The sequence below is a fragment of the Natator depressus genome, chromosome 11 (genome assembly GCF_965152275.1).
Source record: "Natator depressus isolate rNatDep1 chromosome 11, rNatDep2.hap1, whole genome shotgun sequence".
NCBI lineage: Eukaryota > Metazoa > Chordata > Testudines > Cheloniidae > Natator > Natator depressus.
Genome location: NC_134244.1, coordinates 49748024 through 49768339, shown reverse-complemented (window position 1 = coordinate 49768339; position 20316 = coordinate 49748024). Strand labels below are relative to the sequence as shown.

Below are 20316 nucleotides of genomic sequence, written 5' to 3'. Positions count from 1 at the left end.
TAAAATACTGTAATATGGCCCAGACTGAATTATCTTTCTGCTGGATCATCTTCTTGGTAGGGCTCCCTCCTTAAGAGAGGTTATTAGAGCACCAGGAAAGGTGTGGGCTGTGGACCCTATTGGGAGGTATAGGTCTTTGTGTGGTTGGTCCTGTCTTTCCACTTATCCCCCATATCGACAGAGTTTGAGGGGAAGGGGGTTTGAGCCCTGTGGTCTGTTTTGTGGGGAGCAAATCCAACTCCACAATGGAACAATGAGGAGCAAATCATTGCAAGGGGAACCTCTCAGAAATTTCCTCCCTTTCCACAGGGTTTCCCACAGGAGGATCAATTATGTCTATGTATCTGGCTTGAAAGAGATTTTGTGCCTTTTGGGGGGTGTTTATGAATTTGTACCTCAATGTCCAAAGATTCATTCATATAACAATCTGCATTGTAATGTGAAAAGGTGCCATTGGAATAGCTGAACTTATTTTTTAAAATGTTCAGAAATACATTTGCAATGCATTTGTTACATGTAAAGTGGTATCCTGTTCCCACACTGTATACATCTACTGACAAGGAACAAAACACAGAATTTCATTTATTTAATTATTTATTCATTTATTCTCTTGCTGGGTAATGGAAATACATTATTATGTTTATGGGAGAGATGTTACAAGAGTTCCACAAAGATCTGATATTTCCATATTTGGGAAAGTCCAACTATCGGCAGATACGAAAGCTATTTTACAGCTCACTGTTAATCCCTCCATTGACTCCCATCATCCCTGGGAAGCTATAGCATTAGCCTAAAGTTGCTGCATATGGATCAGTTTTTCCATCAGTGTCACAGAAGTAAAAGGAAGGAAGGAGAGGAATTTCCTTTCTAAACATGCCAGTTAAATGCTTATATAAACTAAACTGCAGTTTTGCTTAACACATGGGCTTCAACCCTGGTGTGTAGCCAGAATTTACTGCATGTTTAATGACCTATAGTGTAATGGGGCAGATTCTCTCCTGCACCAGAGCTCTTTTTAGCCACAGAGAGTCTTCGGGGAACCAGCACCAGTTTCAGCTCCCTGAATTTGAGAACCAGCTCTGGTCCTGATACTTCTATCAGGCTTATCTAATTTCCACCATTGATGAAGGGTCCTTAATAGATCTCCCCAGCGGAGGATTGGTGTAGCATAGCTCTGCCATGCCCTCTTCCCCAGCCCAACACAGCCCCTATGTTGGGAGGAGGTGGAGGCAAAGGTGCGGGTCCAAATAGCAACACAGATACACTAGCACAGAGTTCCCCCATGTCATGGGAATTGTCTGCTGGTGATCTGCTGTGGATTACAGCCCCTTTGCACCACCTGAGTGATAGGAATTGTAGCGATGGAAATGGGGTCACAACTGGGCTCTAGATATATTGATTGTAGTGAATTATAAAGAAAAATGGCAGCCGTTTTTGTCAGTTTTCAGTAGATTTTGAATTATATGAATTACTTCTATTTTTCTTACAACTTTTCCATTGCAGCTTGATCTTGTTGTTGAACTGTAGCATAACAAAAAAATTCAGACTTAATGATGGAGACAAATTGGATCATTCATTTGCTGCTCCTCTTGTCAGTTACCATGGTGAGTTTTAACATTTTTTTAGCATGTAATTCCACTTTCAGTTTTCAGAGTTGCGACACAGATCTGACTTCTCTGGCAAATATGGAAATACAGAATAGAAATTCTTGTCTTGCTCTAATGTAAATCTCTGGTAGAGGACAATTCCCTTTAACAGTATATCCTGCTTTTAATGCCTGTGTAGTAACTAGGGGACATACAGAAGTTTGAAATCCTTTCCTGCCATTGATCACAGTTGTGTCCTCTGCTAGCAATGGGTTTTACAGCAGTGATCGGTTCTGACCTTGTCGCCTTATACCCATTCATGTCAATGGGAAAACTTCCATTGAGTTCAACTAGAGCAGATGGGACTCATGATAGACAGACAGACTGATAGATTTCTAAGGCCAATAAGTATGCAATGGTCAGTGAAAAACTTTTCATTGTCAGCCTTCAGTCTGACTCTCTTTATTTTCATAAGCTCAGAATAATGTGTCCTCCATATGACTAAGTAACACATTAATCACCCATTTCCTTTGACCTCACTGTTTTGGTGTGGTTTGTTTTATGCTTTATAAAACTATAGAGGAAACCAAACAGCCCTAAAACAAATCAAAAGCCCCAATAACTTCAATTAGTAAGTCTTCTTGTTTCATAGAAAATCCTTTGGGGCTTGATCCAAATTCCTTCAAAATCAGTGTTCACCCTTCAATTTACTTCAATGGGCTTTGTAAAAAGCCCTTTATCTTCTTCTGATTTTGTCAATACATTTTATTCTCTTCCATTATCAACTGAAGTCTTATCATGTCAGATCATCACTTCTGCCCTCAGGCAGGGGCATTTTATTTTGATTTAACAGTAAGAACACTCACCAAATGAACAGGAGGAAAATCAGCTTGTCTGTAATGAGCTCTACTGGCTACTTTTTGGTGAAATTGTGCTAAGAATAATAATAATTGCAAGCTCCTTATATGTCAGCATGCTAACCTGAAAACCAAAAGTTCCACTATAGCAGTTACAGAAAAAAATGCTGTGAAAACAATGATAACATTCCAAAATATATATATTTTAAATCTCATTTTTTTCCTAGTTTTTTGCCATTGCGATACCAAATGAGAAGAATCAGAATGTGACAGAAGACTCCACTCAGCTGAGTGTGACTAGGAATAAAATTATGACAGCACAATATGAATGCTATCAGAAAATTACGCAAGATCCTATTCACAGTAAAGAAGGTAAATGGTTTTTCTTATTATTTATTATTTGAGTTACCATAGTGCCTAGGACTAATGGACTAGAGCCCTGTTGTGCTAGGTAATATACAAACACAGAACAAGAAAGAAAGAAAGGTGGATGGATGGATGGATGGCCCCTACCCCAGAGAACTTATAATCGAAGAAGCAGTACGTAGAGGAAGAAGACAGTAGATTTGAATTGTTTCACTAAGGAACTTTAAAGTCCTCCTCCTTCCTTGTCTTATTAGTAACTTTTTTTATCTAGAATACGAATTGCATTTCTGTAACTTTCAGAAGACAAGCATGTGATTTTTCTTAGCAGTGAGGAAGAATATTTAATTGGTATGGAAAGGTCCTGCAGTACGTTAGCTACCCAAAACACTAGTGCCTACAGACCTAATGCTTTATTTATAAATATGGATAACTAAAATATTCAATTCCAACCCAGATAAAAATGAAGAAAGTTTATCCACCTATAGCTATTATAGGTACTTCCATCCCTCTGGACCAGATGTTTCATGTCCCTATGAAAATTGAAAGCATCTTCATGTTAAACAGGTGATATAAATACTTAACTGGAAATGTTCACATATTGGACCATCCTTGCTTTCTTCTAACTTCTGGGTCCTAGAAATATTCTTTGCCTTTTAAATAGTAACCCACTTTTGACACAAAAAGCTTACAGAAACTCAGGAAAATATTCAAGAGGAAATTATTCACTTTCCCTTTTTAAATCTTTTTTTAAAAATACTGGAATCTTAGAAGGTGAGAGAAGAGAGATTTTACACTGATATTTTTTCTCCTGATTAAATTATCATCTATGGTCAAGACAAATGTTTATGCAGTTTAAAAATAAACATAACTCTTACAGATCTGTGCCTTCCACATGGCTATGGTCATATTGTATAGCTCTGCTGTGTAAATAAGAGCAAGGAAATGGTCTTTACAAGTTTGTTCTTTATCCTAACATAGACTATTTTGATTTTAACTGGTTAGTTCAGTCACTTGTGTCTCAGGACCGTGACTATGTAATACACTGCGTAGCTCTGGCATTGAGTATAAAGTGCAGATTAGGCCTTTGTAGTCACAATTATGGTGAATGATGACACATTTTAAATACATCTTAATAAAAGAAATGTACATACAAATAAAGGTACTCTTCTTATCATCGGATCAGATGGCGTTTTAATTAAAATATTTTGGCTAAGATTTTACTTCATCCTTTAAAAGCTCATTCCAAATCATTGTTTAAAGCTTTTTATTCAAGAAAAGAAGGTTGCTTTTGATGGAAATATTTATGTTCTGTGTTGAAGAATTAAAAACTACACATAAGAGACCTTATTAACTGATAACTGTTAGAGAAATTATTTGGTTTATATGCTTTCTTTCAGATTTTACATCTAATTATTGTAAGGCTTTTGTGAATGCAGAATCCAGACTTTATCATTTGATTTCTCTATATTTGTGCAGGTCCTTACTGTAATAGAACATGGGATGGTTGGTTGTGTTGGAATGATGTTGCAGCAGGAACCGTATCAGTACAACGCTGTCCTGACTACTTTCAGGACTTTAACCCATCAGGTAAATGTGTATGAACCTGTATGCCAGGTTTGTTTGGCTAAATGGTATGTGGGGGTGATTTAATCTTCTTGCTCTAACCACCAAGCACAGATCAGTGGCTCAGCTCCTCGGCAGCTGCTACTACAAAAGGTTCCATGTTATTGCACACGTACTGGATGTCTGCACCCGCTCCTTGCCCAGGTCCACTGGCCACACAGACCCACTGGCAGGACACTCCCCACTGCACCACCACACTGATAATTGCCCCTGTGAGCCTGTATAGGTTAGAAAAAGAAGTTGAGGGTAGTGCAAGGTTTGTTAACATGTGTTAGTTAACCCAGAATGTTTCCCTAGTGTAGACACATGTTAATACCTTTTACCTCAATTCAGCTGGTCACAGTTAACTACTTTTCCCCCATGGTCAACCTTGACCTATTTTCTTAACTGAAACATGCCCTTTGTGGTCATGAGAATGACATCAACCTGAGTGATTCTGCTGCGTTTCGGATCTCCCAGTGCCCTTTCATGCCTGGGAGTATTTGGCTAGGTGTTGGCAGTAAAGCGTTCACAGATAAAGCAATTCCTTCAGTGACTGTCAACATTATAAGCAATATCTCTCATGACATTTTCTTTCCTCTCCAATTCTAATTTATTAGACTGAAATGTCAGATTTTAATTGGGATCCCTGACTGTCACATAGGACCTTTACATCTTCTTATCATGCCATCTAGTTCTCTAATAGTTTGTGTGATATAGTTTTAGAGTAACTAGATGGAAGGATGGGGGGATATTTTTGTTTGCTTGCCCTTGCCAAGCAAATACAATGGCTACGAGGTTCTCAGAATTCATATTAATGTAAGAAAGCTCTCTGTTCACACTAATAAATCTGTCTGTACTTTGCCAGTTTTTATAGGCTAAGAAATACTAGAGATGGAGAAACCGACATTGAGTATTGACTATTTTTTTGCTTTCTTTTTCTTCCCCATTTTGGCTGGCTAAAGAAAAAGTGACAAAGATTTGTGACCAAAATGGAAACTGGTTTAGACATCCCGAAAGCAACAGAACGTGGACAAACTACACCCAGTGTAATCTCCGTACACATGAAAAAGTAAAGGTAGGAAAGGAATGCACGTTACCATGGATAGGAAGCTCATTTGAAAAGTTTGTAACAGTCTCGATGAAACCTCAAATACTAGCAAAATGGTCAGTCATTAATATACTAGTTTTTTCATAGCCTCTTAATTCCCATATGTGTTCTTACAATGTGTGTAGAAGGGGGGACAGCAACAAGAGAGGCAACGAGAGAGGAAAGCAGGCTAAGCAGACTCAAAGGGCTGGATTCTGACTTAACCATTTTTAGACCAGCATGCCATCATATAATTTAGTGCTGTCACCAGAGTTAAAGTTGCATGGATAACTTTAGTTTTGACACTTCCAATTTCAGAGTGCTTCATTTTGCAGCCATAACATTCTTTTAATGTTGTTTTGAATTGAATTTCCTACATTATTTTAAAAAAGAGTAAAAATAAAGAAATGTCATCATGTAGGACTATGCATCCTTGCCTTGTTCAATGGGGATGTTAGTAGACCACACAGAATCTATTTACATAGGTCCTGTAGCTTTAACATCCTACACAACTGTCCCAATGTGGATATTCTAGGCCAAAGGTTTTAATTAAGTCTGTGGAAGTCAAGAATCTGTACTATAGTCCGATGCCCTAGTCTTGGTTGGGGGAGTTGATTTCTCATCTCAATTCCTCACACAGAACCCAGTTATTTGGGTTGTATGCAGGTGGAGAGGATTTTTCCCTCTATGCCTGCATTTCCATTTATGCAAAATGGGGGTAAGAAGACTTACTGCATCATTGGTGTTTTTGTGAGGCTAAATTCAATAACTGGATGTTTGTACATTGATAATCTTGCCTGGAAAGCATTAGGTAAATTCAAAGTGGCGGTAGTGTTTAATGTGCTGCTTACTTCAGATTATTAATGAGGATACATCATATGTTGCCAACTATTCCTTAAACTGCTCTTTATAAGTGTTTATTTTTACAGTGTTTTCTTTACTGCCTAATTTTTCAAAGTTCTTTAATTTATCTTGCTGAAGATAGATTTAAGACACAAGTTTAATCGTAGCTATTTTTGAGTTATCATTAATTTATTTCATGCTCTTCCTGGGATGCTGATTGAAAGCTGAAGTTCTAACATGGCAAACGTAGGCCCTGTTTGGAAGGAAATGTCTTTCAAATGCTTAGAAATGCTTAGAAAAACCCACTCCTACAAGAGTTCCACGTGAAAGGATTACATAAATGCAACTCCAAAACATTATTTTCTGCTTTGCAGAGGAGCAGCATTATTGGATGAATCAACTTTTAGCCATGAATGTTCCTAGCAGAGTAACGTAAATAGCTAGGACTATGTAAATGCACAGAAAAGACTTAGGAGTGTCTATTAAAAAATGACGCATTAACTGATATACAATGGGTATTAAACATGACTGCTACTAATGTTATGTGCCATATGGAGAGAGAATCTTCAATGGCTTAGGATCCTCTTAGAGTTAATCACAGGACCTCTAGAGCTGACTCACTATTGATCTATAATATTTTTCATTTTCTTAATCTATTACAGTTGTTCTATGTGTAACAAAAGTCTGCTGGGGTGTGCTTTTATCAAGTGTATTTTTGTTTTGCTCATAATGTGCTTTTTATTTTGTTACTTTATTGCAGACAGCCCTGAATTTGTATTACCTGGCCATCATCGGGCATGGTCTTTCAATTGCATCACTTTTGATTTCCCTTGGCATATTCTTTTATTTTAAGTAAGTATATTTAAAAATGTTTTTGCATCTTTCACCAGACTCCCTTGGCTACAATAATCCTGGGTAATCAGGCAATTTGAAATACCCTGATACCTAAAATGTTAATAAGGGTTGGGTGGAGGATCCAAATTGAATATATGGGTTTGGATCATTGAATGTCTTAGCATTCAAAGGTATATCATAATAGGAAGGAAAATTCTCCTATTTCCCAGAACCCTAAGAAGGTAAAGGGTATGAGCAGGGAAAAGAAATAAATCCTGTTTATTATTGTCTTCTGGAACTAGTGCCTGATTAAGGTGAACAATTAAGAAAATAATTAAGGATGACATTCTTTTGAATTATCTAGAGTAACTGTCCTGTCTCTGGCTTTATATTCCATTCTCTGCATTCTCACCTCTTCTTTTTTTTCTTGGCATCGATTATAGGAATGTATACACCAAATTATGGATACCCATATATCAGTAATAATTGGCCAGGTGAATTTTTTGTTTACTCTCAGGTACTCTGTCACACATCCCAGCTTTTGTTACAATCCTGAGCTACAGTAAGGAAGCATCACTGACTATTCCTGATTGGCCTGAAGTTTCAGATGGTGTCTGGCAGGCCAATGGTTTTTTCAGGTGTGAGCCTGGGAAATTCTCCTCTGGTCCTGCTGAACTGACCCTTTAGTGTAATGAACTAATAAACACTACTTGACAGCTATTACACTATGGGACTGCTCCATCTTAAAGCATTTAATGGGCTTGTTCAGAGGGACCAGAGGACATTCCTAGACCTACAGCTAAAGGAAGGTGAGTACTGAACAGCAAGATACTCAAAATAATAAAGATACTTTGGAATAAATCCCTGTCCTCCACACCAAGCCCAAGCAGCCAGGTTTGTCTCCTCCTCCATCCCAAAACAAAGAGAGGCAACAAAGTTGCTTTTGAGTCTCTACTGCTAGTTTGAGGCTGCAATAGCACCCACGATGGTGTGGCTGCCTCCAGGAGGAACAATGGCCAGTGGATTTGTGGACTGTTACACCCATCTACCCCTATATCCTTCCTCTTCTATTCTAGCCTTCAAACTTAGCTGCTTAGGTCATGCAAGAAGCACCTGCAGAACTAAGGTTTCTGGCACATGGGATATTGACTCCCTATGCAACTTCCTCAGATCTTGAATGATGAAATTGTATCAGCTCCACTGTGTCTTAGACCTGTGGCTGGAGAGGGTGAGATAGGATTCTCTCCTCATAATGTTTTAAACATTCTTAGTAGGTTTTAAAAAGCTTTGAATGGCTCTTTTCCCAATCACAAAGATAACACTGAAAAAGAAGATAAGAGAGGGAGCTACCAGGACTGTTAGAAAGCCACAGAGGTCATGGAACTGGAGAGTGGCTACTTAGAGAAGAGTCTTCATTCAACAATAATTTTTTCTTATTGTTTGAGTGAACTCTGCTGACTTCCAAGTCTGAAAGAATCCAAACTTTTAAAGACTGATTAATCACTATTATAAGACATGGATTTGTAAAGCATATTCACTTGATTAACTGAAATAAGAAACAAAGTAAAAAGATGAATGACAAAGATTAATTGTTCGCTATGAGGTATAGTGAGTGTATGGAGAGCCCAGAGTTTCTATTTGTCAAGAGAATGGTTTTATGAAGAAAACTGATGCTTCTCCTCCCACTTCCTCCAGACTTTTCTCTGATTCCTTTGCTTGCTATAGAATGCCATGTGGTCACCAAGCATCAGGGAACTGATGGCAAATAGCATATGTTTTTTAAAATATAAAAACTAGGATGAAGAGCAGGAAGCTTAAATACGTCGTATATGAAATGTTATGCATAACATGACAAAGGCTGTATATTAACTACATGAGGTTTAAGCAAGGCTCCATTGAAGTCAATATCAAAACTTCCTTTGACTTCAAAAGAGCTAGGATTTCACCCATCTTGGCTGATAATGGAATTTTTTGTTCTTTTTTGATGCTTCTTAATAAGAGAGAGTTTGCGATGGTAACCTTGTGAGACCTCTGATGGTCCTCTCTGATATAGACTGAGAGTTCAGTCCTCCAGATAGTTAGACTAGAAGACTTTAAGCCCAGAAGGGACCATCATGATCATCTAGTCTGACCTCCTGCAAATTGTAGGCCACAGAACCTCTCCCACCCATTCCTGTAATAGACCTATAACCTCTTGCCGAGTTATTCAAGTCCTGAAATTTAAAGACTTCAGGTTACAGAGAATCCACCATTTACTAGGGCTTAGTAACCGTTTAAACTAGGGCTCCCAAGCAATAAAAAAATAATCATGATGAATCTCAGTTTTAATCGCTCTGTTAAACAGAGCGAATAAACTCCTGTTAATCTCCTTTTACTGATCTAGGTGGGCTCCCTTCAGCTGAGCGAGACCTTGTTTGCAAGGGAGGGTGGATTTTACCTTAGGGACTCTACATGGGGCAGGGAGGAGATGCTGGTGCAGGGAGGCTGAGCTCACCAGGCCCCTGTTCTCTATGGGATGCCAGCTGACCAAAGGCATTGGGGAATGGTGTGGGGAGGAACGTGTTGATCCCTGGAACAAGAGGCATGGCACGGGGGGACAGGGGTTAGTCTCCAGAGCGAGGGGCCAACTGGGGGCGTTGGGGCACGGTGGGGTCAGGATCCCTACCTCTCTGCTGGAGCTGGAATGGGAGCCACTTCCTCTTTCTTCTTCTGTTCTCTTCCCACCTGCTGGTAGTGGCTTGGGTTACTACGCCTGTCCAGACACTGTCAGATTCCTCCCTCCCTGCCCAGAGGTATGCAATTAACATATTAAAAAATTAATATGTTAATTTTGTTTTCAGTTAATCACAGGCATTAAGTGTGATTAATTGACAACCCTAGTTTAAACCTGAAAGTGACCAATGCCTCATGCTGCAAAGGAAGGCGAAAAAATCCCAGGGTCTCTGATATTCTGACCTAGGAGAAAATTCCTTCTCAGACCCAAATATGGCGAGATGCAGAAGCCAGACACCTGGGAAAGAATTCTCTGTAGTAACTTGGAGCCCTCCCCAACAAATGTCCCATCACTGGCTATTGGAGATATTTGCTACTAGCTGTTGCAGATTGGCTACATGCCATTGTTGGCAGTTTCATCATACCATCCCCTCCATAAATTTATCAATCTCAATCTTGAAATTAGTTAGGTTTTTTGCCCCCATTACTCTCATTGGAAAGCTGTTCCAGAACTTCAATGCTCTGATGGTTAGAAAACTGTCTAATTTCAAGCCTAAACTTATTGATGGACAGCTTATATCTATTTGTTCTTGTGTCCATAGTGGTGCTTCACTTAAATAACTCCTCTCCCTCATTGGTGTTTATCCCTCTGATGTATTTATAGAGACAATCATATCTCTTCTCAGCCTTCTTTTGGTTAGGTTAAACAAGCCAAGCTGTTTGAGTCTCCTCTCAAAAGGTAGGTTTTCTATTCCTCTGATCATCCAAGTAGCTCTTCTCTGCACCTGTTCCAGTTTGAATTCATCTTTCTTAAACATGGGAGACAAGAATTGTACACTGGATTTCAGATGCGGTCTCACCATTGCCTTGTATAATGGTATTAACACTTCCCTGTCTCTACTGGAAATACCTCTCCAGATACATTCTAGGATTGCTTTAGCCTTTTTCACATTGGTGGTTCATAGTCATCCTGTGATCAACCAATACACCATTTCTTTCTCCTCCTCTGTGGCTTCCAACTGATAAGTCCACATCTTACAGCAAAAATTCTTGTTGTTAGTCCCTAAGTACATGACCTTGCACTATTAAATTTCATCCTACTTCAAATACTCCAGTTTTCAAGGTCATCAGACCTTCTTGTATGATATTCTGGTCCTCCTCCATATATTCTGGTCCTCCTCATCCACAAATTTTATCAACACATTCCTACTTTTTGTGCCAAGGTCATTAATAAAAATATTAAATAAGATTGGTCCCAAGATTGATCCTTGAGGAACTCTACTAGTAACCTTCCTCCACCCTGACAGTTCACCTTTCAGTATGACATGTTGTGGTTTCCCCTTTAATCAGTTGCTTATCCACCTTTCAATTCTCATATTAATCCCCATCTTCTCCAATGTAATTAATAATTTCCCATGCAGAACTGTATCAAATGCCTTACCGAAATTCAGGTAGATTAGATCTATTGCATTTCCTTTGTCTAAGAAATCAGTTATCTTCTCCATGAAGGAGATAAGGTTGGTCTGGCACAACCTACCTTTTGTAAAACCATGTTGTATTTTATCCCAATTACTGTTTACCTGTGTGTCCTTAATTATTTTCTCTTTCAAAATTTGTTCCTAGACCTTGCAAGACTTCCCACTGTGAGTAATCTCATCAAAGACAACAGGGCTAATTAGGGTAGTAAACACTACACCTATTAATTGTTATTTGCATGATAAATATGAACCTTCAGCAGGCTGATTGAAAGTTATAATCTCTCTTTCTCTCTTATCCTTTCAGTTTTTGATATATCTTATCCCTGAATAGCCTAATAGTTCATTGGAAACAGAGGGGCTGATCAAAATCTCACCCAAAGACTTCTATTCACTTTGTTTGGTCTGGGTTAGGCCAATAAGGGCAGTATGCAACTGGCAATTATATGCAGAACCATCTTTTAGGTATATCCAACTGAACACAGTGAACCTCCAATTTAGGTGCATGCTTTTCAAGATTTAGACTAAGATTTTCAAAACTCACTAGCAATTTTTGGTGCATCAACATCTGAGAGCCCAAATGAGGCACCATAAAGGGTTATGATTTTCAGAAGATAGGTGCTCAGTATTTTCTGAAAATGTAGGCCCTTATGTGATGTTTCAAGCTGGGCACCCAAAACCACTAGACACTTTTGGAAATCTTAACCTTAAACCGCAATGTTCATCTTATTCTGCTTCTCATGAAAACTGTAAATTTGTGTGTACATGAGTGTGGCTTGTAATTCTTCAGTAAGAACTATGTATATTATGGAGCCTTTTTTTTTAATTGCTCACTGTTGCATAAAATAGACTGATGAAGAACCTGTGAGTGCAAACACTCACTTGGCACAGAGAGGGTTTTACTGCTGCTCTAAAACTCATAAAGCATTCTAACAGATTGAAAATCAAATGCTGTGAAAAAAATGTTTGGGCATTGAATTTTTAAACAAATTTCAAGGTGACTTGAAACCACAGTCATATTAAAGCTTGATTTTCACTGTTTGGAATAGAAATCCATGTCAGTTTCATCTCAGCTTGTGACAACACTATCAGTGTTTACAGCAAAGCCAGGTGGTTAGCATTGCTACTATTGAAGTAAATTGTAAGTAAAATGTTATGATTGTCTAATTCTCTAAGGCAATGGTTTCTCTGGAAGAAAGACCCGATATCCTTAGAGAATGACATGGAAAAAATCCAGACCCACAAACCACAATTTCTAGTCTGTGGTTATGCTGGGATACAAAAGGAAATTACAAAATTTAAAGGGAGCTGAGGAAAGGCCTCTACAAGATGTTCTGATGGGATACATGCACAGATCTTGTATAGTATTTTTAGTAGTACAAAAATGTTTGAGGATCTAGCCTAATTCTAGGATGTGTTATGTATTGGCTGATATTTGTTAAGGTAATTCATGGCTTTAACAGATGGTGCTTTTTTATTGTTGTGTGGGAGCATATTTGGAATTTTGTGTTTCTAATGTATTTATGCTTTTAGTGAAAACATTGTTTCCCATATGATATCTGCTGGACTGCAGTTCATTAAAGTATTTTTAATGCTGGTTGGAAAATACTTTTCTCCATGGAAAATTTAAACTTTTTTGTCAAAACCCTAAAACTTTTTGATTTTCAGCTGAAAAAAACTTTTGGAGAAAGTAGACACTTTCTGCAAAAGCTTTCATTCAGTCAAAAACCAAAATGTTTTATTTTCCACGGAGAAAAGTGTTTTCCAAGCAGCACTAAAAATACTTGAATAAACTGTAGGCCAGCAAATATCATATGGGAAACAATGGGTTTGCGGATTTTGTATTTTCTGTATGAAAAGTTTTGTCATAGCTACAATTTTGTTGGATAACTCACTTCATTGACTTTAGAATCCACTGAAATATTTTGGATTCTAAATACAGAATCAGACCCTTTGGGGGTTTCAAGTTCTATTTGTGACTGCCCAGTAAAACTTCTTGTACTGGTTCAACTTTCTGGTTCTCCCATGGCTCTAAGCTGATAGCATACAAACACTGGACTTGTGTGTTGTGTGAACTAGCTGCACAAACCTGGTGCAGTTTTGGAAAGGGATCTGTGAAAGAAAATCAGGGGGTGTGTCCCCACATTGAAGTACCACACACACATCTTACTTGTGTATCATATAAACTACCTGCTAAACCAGCTCTTAAGAAAGATTTAAAATAAAGAGAGGGCAGAGAAAGGATGGGGCAAGTGACAGTTTACAAGAACAACAGGCACAGAGAGGGAGGGAAAGGGTTTGGAGGAAGAAAGGGGGAAAATCAATTAGAAACAGAGACATTGTTGTACTGGATCAGACCTGTGGTCTGACTTGTCTAGTATGCTATCTCCAACAGTGGCCAGCACTAGATGCTTCAGAAGAAAGGTGCAGGAAACCTCATAGTAGACAGACATTGGATAATCTGTCCCTCATGAAGGTCTCATGCCAAACCCTGGTAGAGATTGGTTTAAATCCTAAAGCAGATGGTTTTATATCCCTTCCCCAAAAATGTCAGCATTAGCTATTATAACTCTGGAGAGTCTTGTTATCTATATAAATGCCCAACCTCATTTTGATTCTTGCTAAATTTTTGGCAGTGAGTTCCAGGGCCATATTATGATTGTGTAAAGAAAAAAAAATATCAGTTTTGAAGTCGCCACTTTTCATTTTCTCTGAACTTCCCCTTGTTCTTGTGTTACAAGGCAGGAAGATTATTTTCAGAGATACTGCCTGATCTTGTATATATCTTACTGGGTAAAACTTTCAAAAATGCTTAAATCCCATTTTGAAAAGTTCTGTAGGCATTTAGTATCATAAATCCCATTGAAAGTCAATCGAACCTAGGCTTTCAAAGGGCCAGATTTACAAGGGTATTTTAGCACCTTAAAAAGGCAGATTCCTACTGCAATTTTTAAAAAAGCTCCTAAGAAAGTTAGGCACTTAATTCCCATTGAAAGTCAAAGGCCCAACTCATTTAAATGCTTTTAATAATTGCAGGAGACACTTGTCTGCTTCTCTAGGGGCATAAATACCTTTAAAAATCTGGTCCTACATCATTTAAGGACTTTTGAAAATGTTACCCTGTAGTTCTTATCCACAGACATCAGAGAAATGTGTTTCATGGAGTGCCACAGATAAATGCAAACCAAATTTTATTTCATGGGGGTAAACCTGGTGGTAGACCCTTAAATGACACTTAGATCATAATTATGAGGAGGAATTATTAAAGACCATTATATCAGTAACAAAAACAGTGTGGAGAAGGGGTGCGGAGGGGGAGAGGATTAGGAAGGAATGCTATTTATTGCTGAAAGAGTGTTTTCTTCCTTTTTAAAATACCATCAGTCTTGCTTTCTTGTTTCTTGTCCTATGTTGCTTTCATGCATGGGTGGGGGAGGGTGCAGGGGTGGGAGTGCTGAATATTCAACAGGAACAGCTGTTGGATGACCCTGACAGATATCCTCATAAGTTTTATGTGTTTTTCCTTGTCTGTGCATTGAGGTCTTGACAATAAGCAGACACAGAGTCCCAGAGTTGTTCATGACTCATTTTTGCATATAACTACTAGTTCTAGTCTGGAGTAATTTCGATATACATCCATACTCAAACTTGCATGTTCTTCAGATATTAAACCGCAAAGACAAAAACAAAATTATATCCAGAGAAGACCTAATAGAATATAATTTACGACTTAATTCATATTCATAGCTGCATTGTGTGATTTGTGCTTTTTCTATCAATTTTTTTTCCAGAAGATTAACCTTTGCCAATTGTTGGGACCAGATTCTAACATCCTTCCTCATGTGAATTAGCTGCTTGCTCCTTAAGTGTGGTCCCATTGACTTCATTGAGACTGCATGTGGAGTAAGGTGGTACTCAGCTTGAACAAGGGCTCCACAATCTGGTCCTTAATGATTTAGGCCTTGTCTACACTTGCAATAGCATGCAGCTACACACCACAGTGAAAGGCAGGCTGTGTCCGCTGTGGTGTGTAGCAACATGCAGTAGTGAAAGGCTCCAGCAGGGAGGTGCCAGAGCCATTCTCCGCCGCCTCTATCCTCCTAGAGCCTTTTCCTATTGCCAAAGCCTTTCGCTACAGTAGTGAAAGGCTCTGGCATCAAGACACTACACTGCTAAAAATAGCAGCATAGAACATGGAGGCACTGTAGAGAGACGTGAAGGGTGTATACTCTCGGGTTCAGTCACATAGGGCATTCTACTCACCTAAGTTGTGCCTCACTGTCTACACTGCTATTTATACACATGATCGCTGGACTTGCAGCGTCTATATTGTGTCACCACACGTTAGACTTAACCTTTACTGGCATGGGTTCCTCTACGGTCAGCTCTGTTTACCTGTGGGAAGCTTCATACTCCCTTCTGGTGCCTGAGCAAAAATTGTGAACGATGCATAACCATCATTTTATAATGCAGATCTTTACAGTATGACTTGAACAGGCATAGAATACACCTATCTAACCATACTGGTGACTGTCTACTTTACTTTTTCCTTTCTTCCTATGTCTCGCATGTCTTCAACAGATTGCCAGTCACTGCACCTCAACTCTTGTAAAGATACTGTAAATACATTGCTATGAAAACATTATATTAATCTGTATCATCTTCCTGGCTCAAATATTGAGCAATATTTGTCCAGATTTTAGTTTTTCTCGGTGTGCTGTTTGTAAAGACTAGACAGCTGGGGTTTTTCCTCCCTTTCCTGATGCGTTCAGACTTGGCACTCACTAACGTGAATTGATTGATGTCTGGCCTCCACAACAGTAAACAGTAATTGGAATTGTACATGATAGATTCTCCCTTTTCCATTAGAATTTCTCTCTGTCAATTAATGCTACCGTCCTCCCCCCCCAAAAAGGAAGGTAGGTGGGTAGGGCTGTACTGCAGCATTTCCAGTAGTCACAATTCCACCCCATTGCCAGAGCCTTTCCCGGCTGCCAGAACCTTTCACTGCAGCATGTAGCTACAGGTGTAGCACCTGTACTCTACAAGCCACTGTAAGTGTAGGCATAGTTTTAGACCACTGTAGTGCTTCCTGGACTTCCAGTGACACTTTTCCCGAAGGCCGCAACCCTTCCTCTACCTCTTTTGCAGAGGCTAGTGCTAGGAGTGGTGCTCACCCTGTCTAGAGTCTTTGCGCTCCTGTAGTACTTGGACTCCCATTATGCTCAGCTCCTGCACTGAGGGTGCAAGAGGTGGAGATTCTTATTGTGGTGATTCTCTCCCTTTTCACACTCACACAGGCCCCTGGCTCTTAGAGAGAGGGAGCCTGACGGTCAGGAGGCCTCGGTTCTATTCCTGTCTGTGCCACAACGTGGACTTGCTGTGTGACTCTGAACAGGGATACTGGATTAGATGGACCAATACTTTAGTAAATGCTATATTCCTGTGTATGAAAATAATTGGTGGTGCGTACGCTTTTAAAAAAATAATTTGGCATGGAATAAAATATCACCTTGCAATAGTAAGTAAACATGTTTTTCCAGACCCTTTTTTAGCTAATTGCTCCAAAGCAAGTGCTTTTCTTATAAGCATAATAAAACGTGTTGCACATGGTTTGCATTATACAGCCAAATAAAAATAAAATCAAGGATAAAGAAAATCTTTACCTTTCACAAAATTAAATTTATTATTTTAAAATGAGTTGGCAGAATAGTTAATATGAGGCTGAGAACTCATATGTATTAATTTGCTCTTGTCTCTCTTTTCTAGGAGCTTGAGTTGCCAAAGGATCACCCTACATAAAAATCTGTTTTTCTCTTTTGTTTGCAACTCCATCGTTACAATAATTTGGCTGGCGGCAGTTGCCAACAACCAGCAGTTAGTTGCAACTAATCCAGTAAGTGAAAGTGGATTTGGCTGCACTGTTGATTTGTGTGGAAAGACATTTAGTGATGGAAAATATTAATAAATTAGATATCATTAGTTCATGACATCATGTCTATCAAAGCTAACATTTTTGAATTGCAGTAAGAATTTATTCATTCTTTAAATAATGCAATAGGTGTCTGGTCAGTTTGGCCAGCTAAGGTTTGTGAAGGCAGGGGAGTTCAAAATCACATGGATCTTTATTAAATAGATAGTATTGGACTACATTTCTGATTTCAGTTTGGTATTGTGTGTCATGCAGCTAGATCTCTTGTATTCTTGCACAATACGAAAACAATATCAGGAAAGTAGTATGATCTGGAAGAATGATTTAAACGAAGTTATACCAGGGATGAATTTGTCCTGGGGTTGGCGGTCAAGAAGTCTTGAGTTCTAAACCTGCCTCTGTTATTTGCTTTCTTTGTGGCTTTTGTTCCAGCCCCACCCCCCCTCCCCCTTTAAAGACACTTCACTGTCTCATGGGAGTGCAGGGCAGCTAGCGAGGCTTATGTAGTGAGGGCTACATTGTATAGCTCTTGTTCATTTCTGAACACTTACATAAAAAGTGCTGGTCATTTTCAATACTCAAAAATACTTCCATTTAGATACAGTCAGGTGCCTGATGGTTTAACCTTGCATTTCACTCCTTAGCAGTAACAACTAGAAAATGTACTGGTTAGCATACAGTAGATATCTTTTTTCTTCTGGGTGGTCTTAGATATAATATTTCTGGTATTTACTCTAAGGCTAACTATACATTAAAATAGCTCTGTCATGTGCTGCTGCCTGCTTAGCTTATCAAGGGACTGATTATTCTGAGCAATCCCATGAATCCAAGCTTAGATGAGTTTTCTGCAGTGGACAGGAGAGGTAGTGGTTTCTGAGCCATTTAGAATTTTGCCTGGACTGTTTCAAAAGAATTTAAGATTATGCTCCAGAACTAAATAAAAATAAATGCATAGATAGTGACTGGCTTTCCTGTCACACAGTACTGGTACAACTCCAACATCTTCAGTGGAATGATTCAGATTCAGACTGGTGTTGGGGAACTTGCCTGTGTAAGGTTACAGTAGGATAAATGTGTATGGGCCTGATTTTGATAGCATTCACATTGGTGTAGCATAGTAGAAGTAGACCAGTGCAAAACTGTGTGAGAGGAAAATTAGACCCTATTAGACTGTCTTTGTTTAGTTCTAAAGTTTAGGATTAAGTTTTGTAGAGAGGACTGGGGCAAAAAGTCTAAAAAGCTATTACGGAGGTGAATCTCCTCCTTTCGCTGAGGAGAGTGCATGCACTGTTTCCACTGGAGTTGCTGGTGTAACTGAGAGGATAGTGTGGCCTAATCAAAGGATCTTCTTCCCAAAGATATTACTTACCATCAGATACTTTTCACAAAGATTTGAGGAATCTTTATTTACCTGCATTGGTTAATTTACATCAGTGTTGGCAACATGAGGAACCTCTGAGGGGAAAACGTCATCATTTTAAAAGATTTCCCTAGCTCCACTATGTTCTCTGTGGTGCTGGAAGCCTTCAGCATTCATCCCAAAAATCAAGTCAGCTAATAAAACTACAGTCTTCTTTGTGGAGTCATCTGGATGTCACCTTTTGAGTACTGCATTATGAATAACACATATCAAAGGAAACTTTATAGCAAAGCAGAGTGATGCAATAAGTAATGCTTCCCTCTTGCCATTGAATCTCTTGGAACCATTACAAACTAATTATTCAAGCTGTATTCTTTGTTTTTTCCACAGGTTAGTTGCAAAGTATATCAGTTCATTTACCTGTATTTAATGGGTTGCAATTACTTCTGGATGCTCTGTGAAGGCATTTACCTGCATACTCTCATTGTGGTGGCTGTCTTTGCAGAGAAACAACACCTGATGTGGTATTATCTTCTCGGCTGGGGTATGTAATTCCATAGGTTGTTCTCTTTAAAAGAAAAAAAACAAACAACTGATGCCTCAAGATTTCTTTCTTTTGGGGGGGGGGACCATCATTTTTAATTTAAATCTATAAAACTAATACTATGTACGCACGTACTTCAACAATGTATACCAGATCAATTTTGTTTCTCTGAAATTAAATATGTCCTTACTGTTTTAGCAAAGCTTTCTGCACATACTTCTGTCTTTGCTAAAAGACAGATTATGTACTGGAGAAGTCAGGAAGTGACTCCTCCTTTGCATAGAGAAAAGCGCGTCTTACTATGAAGAGACAATAAGAAGTAATTATTCATTGTTTCTCATCTCGAAGATGTTTATACAGGAATGAATGTTTGTTTCCTGAGACGTCTCACCAGGCCTAGGGTGGAGGAGGGTCAAAACTGAATTGGGGAAGGCCAAGCATTTATTTTTCCAGAGGTTCCGCTTGACCTGTATTGTTCACAAAGCAAATAGAGAACTACTGTAGGTAAAGAGCTTACGTAAAAAACAACACCAAAGACCACAAACTGAACATGACAAATTAAGGCCGTGTGGGATAGTGCTTTCACAAAAGGCAGGACTCAGGCTTCTGGCTGTATTTGCACAAAGCTTTCAGGCCAAAATTTTCTGAAGTGACTAGTGATTTTGTGTGCTTCAGCTTTTGGTTGCTCATCTTGAGACGCATTCAAGAGGCTTGATTTTGAGAGCATAGGTGTTCAGAAGTTTCTGAAAATCAGGCCCTTTTATGTTGTCTCAGATTGGGCACCGAAAATCACTGTTCAAAATGTAGGTAATTAGGGATTCAATAAAGTATTTTAAATCTCTTTTCTGGTAGTTTTATTTTTATCAACTCAAGTACATACACTGTACTATAGATCACTAAAAATGATTCTAGAGTCATTTTAATTAACCCTGTTGAGACTGTGAACTTTTATGCATATCCTGTTAAGAATTAATATAGCTTGCAGTCTGGAAAATGTCAGTACAGTTGGAGTTGTACTTTTTGTTTACGATTTGACCTAAGATTTATTTATATAGACAGGTTCAAATTTCCTAATAACACAACATACTGGACTACATTTCTATATGACAGGACAT

At 38.7% G+C, this 20316-nt stretch overlaps 1 protein-coding gene across 2 annotated transcripts in view; it reads left to right on the top strand.

Annotated features, from left to right (window-relative positions):
• CALCRL (calcitonin receptor like receptor) overlaps window positions 1–20316 on the top strand; it is a 95104-nt gene that overhangs the window by 48086 nt on the left and 26702 nt on the right. For both annotated transcript variants that reach the window (XM_074967740.1, XM_074967741.1), the window contains exons 3-9: window positions 1504–1604; window positions 2671–2815; window positions 4286–4396; window positions 5377–5489; window positions 7105–7196; window positions 17135–17261; window positions 19048–19201. In XM_074967740.1, coding sequence (XP_074823841.1) covers window positions 1551–1604; window positions 2671–2815; window positions 4286–4396; window positions 5377–5489; window positions 7105–7196; window positions 17135–17261; window positions 19048–19201 — 796 coding nt within the window. In that variant the 5' untranslated portion in view covers window positions 1504–1550. The remainder of the gene's footprint in view (window positions 1–1503; window positions 1605–2670; window positions 2816–4285; window positions 4397–5376; window positions 5490–7104; window positions 7197–17134; window positions 17262–19047; window positions 19202–20316) is intronic.